The sequence below is a fragment of the Callospermophilus lateralis genome, chromosome 3 (genome assembly GCF_048772815.1).
Source record: "Callospermophilus lateralis isolate mCalLat2 chromosome 3, mCalLat2.hap1, whole genome shotgun sequence".
NCBI classification, from domain to species: domain Eukaryota; kingdom Metazoa; phylum Chordata; class Mammalia; order Rodentia; family Sciuridae; genus Callospermophilus; species Callospermophilus lateralis.
The window spans coordinates 80,049,736-80,056,763 of record NC_135307.1 but is presented as its reverse complement, the minus strand read 5'-3'; the positions used below and the strand labels follow the sequence as shown (position 1 = coordinate 80,056,763).

The 7,028-nt window shown below is 39.5% G+C and overlaps 1 protein-coding gene and 1 pseudogene across 1 annotated transcript; one reads left to right on the top strand and one right to left on the bottom strand.

Annotated features, from left to right (window-relative positions):
- Positions 1-3,640: 3,640 nt before the first annotated feature.
- Positions 3,641-5,065, bottom strand: LOC143394730 (vacuolar protein sorting-associated protein 4A pseudogene; annotated as a pseudogene).
- A 96-nt stretch (positions 5,066-5,161) lies between these two features.
- LOC143393945 (olfactory receptor 4F21-like) lies at positions 5,162-6,100 on the top strand. Its single transcript, XM_076848437.2, has one exon. It carries the CDS (start codon positions 5,162-5,164, stop codon positions 6,098-6,100), a length of 939 nt encoding a protein of 312 aa, XP_076704552.1.
- Positions 6,101-7,028: the final 928 nt, after the last annotated feature.

Below are 7,028 nucleotides of genomic sequence, written 5' to 3'. Positions count from 1 at the left end.
ATTTCCAATGTCCTTCTTGAATTTTCTTTTTAATTTTTTTTATTTTTATGTAATTCTTGCTCATTTTTATAATGCTTTATTTTCTATTTTTCTCTGTCACTTCAGAACTCTGCATGGTCTTGTTGCCTATCTTCTTTAATTATATAATTAGTTACATTTTCTTGTGTTTTCAAAGAAACCAATACATCTTTTTCTATCTTTCAACAAATATTTATTTGTCCCTGTTGTGTACCTGTTGTGATTCTAAGTTTTGGGAAACATTGTAGAGAAGACAGATGCAGTCCCAGAACTCAAAAGAAATACCATGTTCTTTAAGAGAAAATTAATTTACATTTAAAAGTTTACTGTTGATCACTGAAAGAATAAATGTTATAATCTATTACGGAGAGAATGAGACAATTAATATTTAGATATGGTATTTTAATGCTTTCTGCTTATCAATGTTATTTCTTTTTTATTTATTCACATATTCCATGCATGAAGCACTATAAGGGCAAGTGAAAGAAAAGAAAGTAATGTTAATATTTACTGGAAACTACATATGGAATACCTACATACTGAATGTATGAGTCTGATCTTTAATTAATTCATCCCTACAACAAAATGTCAATATTTTAAATTTGTTCAATAGATACATAAACTGAGACTCAAAAGTTTAATACCCTGCCTAATATTAACTTGTCAGTGGTTGAACCATGAAATAAATCTTGTTTTTCAGAATCCAAAGTCAATATTCTGTCTACTATGTTATGTTACTTCTCTAAATAAAATCAAAATTACAATATAATGTGGTAAGTACTTTCATAGAGGTTTAAAAAATGCTGTCTGCTACATCACAGTGCCCCTCATAGGGTGAAGTTTTCAGATCCTGTGCTAAGCACACCCAGGGAATGACTCTCACTTTATCTTAGATTCCCCACCCCCCCCAGTGCTTCATAGGCTGATACTTTAGTAGAATGCAAAATCAGACATTTATTCTTCACTGTAATCAAATGAAGCTTCTAAACATTTATTCACCATCTCTATAGCTAGGGTGGTGGTTCATGGACCTGCACCTTCCTGTGAACTACTTTTTCATGGCTTCAGAGAATCTAAACATGAATAGGTCATTATCCCTTTAAGAAGTTTACTGGTGAGCTAGTCTTGTAAGCAGTTCACTAACTTAAAAGGATGTAAAACAAATGCTAATAATATAAAAAGCAAGACCTTCTAGCTATGGTAAATGTTTAATAAACTTTGAAGATAGTGTTTTCCAGAGGTGGGTAGTAGGAAGGAAGGGCTTATCTGTCAGAATAATCTTGTGGTTTTGATGGGTACACTAGCTGAGAAAAGGTGAGTAGTCTCATGTGACTGAATAAGGCTATGTGTTTTGAAGGAAAAATCAAAAGAATTTGGCTTGAATCACAGCTTCCTCTATCTTATGAGGAACATCACTGCAACCACTCTGGGAGAAAGCAGAAAGATATTAAATTCAGAGACAGTACTGCGTGGAACTCTGTATGACAACCACCTATTTGTCTGTTTGGTCACAATTTAAAAATCTATAGGCACAATTATGATTTTCCCCCTTCTAGTTTCATTAAGATATAAAAAATGACAATTTTTAAATTTTCACTTTTTTGTTTTTTTTAATTATACATGAAAATAGAATTCATTTTTATATAACTGTACAAGCATAGAATATTTCTTATTCTAATTAGGACTCCCTTCTTGTGTGTATGTACACAATGGTGGAATTCACTATGGTGTATTCATATAGGTATATAGGAAAAGTATTTGGGATTCATTCCACTGCCTTTCCTTTTACCTCCCTTCCCTTCATTCCCCTTTGTCTAATCTACTGAATAATATCTATTCTTCCCCTCTTTACCCTTATTGTGGATTAGTTTCCACATATCAGCAAAAACATTTTAGGACTGGCTTATTTCACTTAGCAGGATCCCTTCATTTACTGGCAAATGGTATAAAAAAGGTACTCTACTTAATGGCTGAGTAATACTCCATTGTGGATGTATGTCACATTTCCTTTATCCATTCATCTGTTGAAGGGTTCCTAGGTTGGCTTCATAGCTTAGCTGTTGTGAATTGAGTGCTATAAATATTGATGTGGCTGCATCACTGTAGCATACTGATTTTACTCCTTTGGATATATACCAGAAGTAGGGTAGCTGGGTCAAATGGTGGATCCATTCCAAGTTTTTTGAGGAATCTCCATACTGCTTTCCAGAGTGGTGCACCAATTTGCAGTCCCACCAGCAATGTATTAGTGTGCCTTTCCCCTGCATTCTTGAAAACCCAAAATGAAAAATGTCATGTATATTTATGGTATACAGTGTGATGTTTTGATATACATATGCAGTGAAATTATTAATTCAAACTAACACATTCATCACCTCATATACTTACTTGTGGTGAGAACATTCAAGATCTACTTTCTTAGGGATTTTCAAGGACACAGTACAGTATTATTGTTAACCATAGTCACCATACTGCACAATAAATCTTCAGAAATTAACCATCCTAACTGAATATTTACCTTTTGATCAATATCTTCCCATTCCCTCTCCTCACCCATCCATGACTTATTTTCCACATATAAATGAGACCTTTCAGTATTTGCCTTTCTATGTCTCTTTAATTTCACTTGGCACAATAGCCTCTAGATTCATTCATATTGTCACATTGTGTGTGTGTATGTGCTCACGTGTGTGAGGTCCACTCAACTGTCAATGGACAGTTAAGTTGTTTCCATATACTGGATATTGTTAATAATGCTGCAATGAATATGGGAAGATATTTTTGGGATATATTGATGTCATTTCATTTGCATATTTATCTACAAATGATATCGTGGATTATGTAATAGTTCTATTTTCAATTTTTTTCTTATTCATTTTTTTCATAATTGTGTTTTACTTCTCTGATAATTATTGATGTTTAATATTTATTCATATACTTTTTGGCCTTTAGGTTTTTTTTTTTATTTCAAGAAGGGAAAAGGATTTATTAGACCATTTCCAGGACAGGAACCGAAGGCAGTGTCTGGGTTCAGTGTTCTTACACTTGGAGTGGGGGATGGCAGCAGTGAAGATATGCCTGTCTTCTCTTCTGATAAAAACAGCTTTGTGCTCACAGAAACCATCTCCTCCTCTTGCAAGAAGGCACAGGGCTCTGGATGTAATCCTAGGAATACGGGGACGGCTTTTCTTACTCTTCATCAGTCTGTTTTCAAGGAACCAAACTTGGGCATTAAAGGAACAGGGGGTGGGGGCTACTCCCATTCCTTGACACTTCCAGGGGATTTTATCTTTATAAACAAGACAAATCAAAGAAGCATTAATTTAGGCGAACAAAATTAAAAAAATAAAAACCTGGAGGGGCAGGGAATGGAATTGGTCAGCATCCAGAAGAGAGATGTAGGAAGAACCAGTATCCATGGTGTACCAGACCACAGTGGAGCATTTGCAGCTGTGGAAGCCCTTTTCTTCCTGATCCCTGGCTGGCAGCCAGATGGCAGAGGAGACACTGTAGTGACTTTAAGACGAGCCTTGGAACCCTGTCTGGCCACCAGTGTAGGGAGTACTGTAGATGGGCCCCAATCAACCTCACACCTGCACCTTTACCCATGATGAAGAAGCTTTTATTCAAAGTCCTCTGAGAATCTCTTCACTTTCAGGAGGTCATCTGCATTCACTGTGAGCTGGGTGGTGGCCAAAGACCAGTGTCCAACATGCAAACTACAGGCTCGAAGAGTTTTTCACCAGGGACATCCATCCAAGTCATCTCTATGGCCCCTGGGTCCCCTGCAGAGCATGGAGTCAGGAGGTCATCAATCACAATGCTAGGGTTGGTGTGGGAAGGGTCACAAACCTTTTTAAGGTGTGTTGCTGACTGCATTTTTCTGACAGGCTGCATAAAAGAGCCCCTCAGAATGATGGTGATGCACCTGAGTAGCATTCTGTCTTCTGGACCAGCTTGTGGATGTTTGTATCTGTGGGGAATTCTTTCTCCAGATGCAATTGGAGCATTTGGGCCTGGGCAGCTTCTTCTGGCAGTGGGATATAAACGTACGTTTCAAACCTTCTAATACCAGAATCCAACACCCCAGAGATATTTGTGACACCAAGAACCAGAGTCCCATTATTGTTATTCACCACCCCCTGCACCTGGATCAAGAACTCTCCTTTGATCCTTTGGGAGATCTTGCTCTCATTATCATTCTGGGACCCACAGAGGGAATCCACCTCATGGATGAAGGCAATGGGGCTTGTGCTGGCTGGCCAGCTCAGACAGATTCTCAACTAGCTTCTCAATCTCCCCCAAACACTTAGAAATCAAATCTGAAGAGGACACAGAGAAGGTAGAATTGTTGGCCTCTGTTGCCACAGCCTTGGCCACATAGGATTTCCCTGTGCCAGGGGGTCTAAAGAGCAGTATCGCCCACCTAGGGTACAGCTGCCTATGAACGAGTGTGGGAATTTAATTGGCAAAATGACAGCTTCTTTGAGAGCCTCCTTGGTCCCCTCCAGCCCACCAATATCATTGCATCCTATGTTGGGATTCTGCATCTCAACAGCAGCCCTCAGTTGTTCTTGCAGTTTCTTTTTCTTTGGATTATTCCCTTCACTGTCACTGTCACTGCCCTTGCCCTCACTCTGATTTCTTTAACTGGCTTCTTGCTGTATCTCTGTTTAGGCAACTGCACACTCTAGGCTTGAAGCTCTTATTGGCCTTGTCCCTGTGTGCCTCAGACTTAATAGTGTGGAGGAAGCCTCTGCAGCATATTGGTAGAGCTGGAGTGCCTCCTGGTATAGTTGGCTTTATTCTCTTTTGTGGCTTTTGTCACCAGATCAATGGCTTTCTCCTGGGTCTGCCTCACACTCTGCAGCTCTGCTTGCAACCTTGGTCAGACCCCTGTAACCAAGGTGCTGGGTTCTGGTGCAGGGAGCCTGGCAGGGCATACTGGGTGTGAGGAGGGCGGTCTCTCTGCGGGGGCCTAATCTGAGGGCCAACGAGTTGTGTCTTTCAGGTTGAGTTTAACGTTAAAGTAAAAGTAGGTTTTCATGATTTTGACTTCTCTTCTCCTGGTCTATTAATAGAGTTGTCATAATTTGCATTTTCTTCTGTTATTCTCCTTCAGGCAGCACCTCCAACAAAGCCAATGGATGGAGCAAATCATTCTGTAGTGTCGGAGTTTGTGTTCCTGGGACTCACCAACTCCTGGGGTATCCAACTACTCCTCTTTGTTTTCTCCTCCATGTTTTATGCGGCAAGCATGACGGGAAACTCCATCATTGTGTTCACAGTGGCTTCTGAGCCTCACTTACACTCTCCCATGTACTTTCTGTTGGCCAATCTCTCCTTCATTGACCTGGGTGTTTCTTCTGTCACTTCCCCAAAGATGATTTATGACCTTTTCAGGAAGCGCAAAGTCATCTCCTTTAGAGGCTGCATCACCCAGATCTTCTTCATCCATCTCATTGGTGGTGTGGAGGTGGTGCTCCTCATAGCCATGGCCTTTGACAGATATGTGGCCATATGTAAGCCTCTGCACTACCTGACCATCATGAGACCAAGGATGTGCATCTTCTTTTTAGTGGCTGCCTGGGTGGTTGGCCTCACACACTCACTGGTTCAATTGGCTTTTGTAGTAAAGTTGCCCTTCTGTGGTCCTTATGTGTTGGACAGCTTTTACTGTGACCTCCCTCAGTTTATCAGACTTGCCTGCACAGACACCTATCGACTGGAACTCATGGTCACAGCCAACAGTGGTTTCATCTCTGTGGGCTCCTTCTTCATACTGATCATTTCCTATGTTGTCATCATTCTCACTGTTCAGAAACACTCTTCTGCTGGTTCCTCCAAGGCTCTGTCCACACTGTCAGCTCACATCACTGTGGTAGTCTTGTTCTTTGGTCCTTTGATATTCATTTATGTACAGCCATTTTCCTCCACACACCTGGATAAGTTCCTGGCTATATTTGATGCACTTGTCACACCTTTTCTGAATCCTGTCATCTACACACTAAGAAATCAAGAAATGAAGGTGGCAATGAGGAAAGTATGCAGACAGCTAGTGAGTTATAGGAAGATCTCTTAAGTGATTGCATTGTGAACACTGTGCAACAACAAAGTGTTTTTGTTCAACAAAGTGAGTTCATTTTTTATGTTAAAACTCAGAGAAAAGTCTTTCTTTGCCTACTCTGATTTGATTATCTATAATGATATTGAAACCACTCTGTCTTCTAGTTAAAATGGAGAAAAATCACTTAGGAAAACAGAGAAGGAATTACATATAAATTATTTATAAATCAAAGATTATAATAATCCTGAAGTCAATTCCAAAGGAATAATATTTATTACTATTTAATAATAATATAATAATATAAATGAACTTTTTTTAAGGAAGAATCTCTCCTACATACAGAAATTTCTGGTAGCACTCCACTGGGGGATAAGGGATATTGAACTGGATCTTCTTTCTCTCTCCTATCACTTGCAAATACTTTTTGCTGTTTTGGGACTCTGCCAGTCTGTGCAATGAGGTCAGAATCTTGAGAGCACACATAGAAGAGTCTATTAAATAAATGTTTTGGGGTAGAAAAGCAAAAGCTATGTGAGCTATCAAATGATATGTATGCATATTGTGTCTGACAAGGGGGTACATTATGTAGGAAATGAAATATAATAATGAGGTCACAACACATGGAACTTAATTATCTACCCACATGCCCCATCACTTAAAAGCAACTGACTTCATAGACTAGTGGAATAGTCTGCTAAATTTCAGTGACGATACTATTTGGGGATCAACACTTTGGGATGATGAGTAGTTTCTTTGGATTCAGTAAAAGCCTACAATAAGCTACAGAAGCCAGCTGTTATTCTCCTATGTATGGATCCTATGGGGACACTCTTTTCTGCAGTTGTAGCTTACTTGTGATTGTAGAACCCCTTCCTACCCATAGCCCTGTCACCATATGTATGCTAAGAGCTCTTTTCCTTTGCTAGCCCTGTATTCCTTTTCC

Bases quoted from the DNA above. Each gene is read 5' to 3' on its own strand.
- LOC143393945 (XM_076848437.2), top strand. From the start codon at position 5,162: ATGGATGGAGCAAATCATTCTGTAGTGTCGGAGTTTGTGTTCCTGGGA.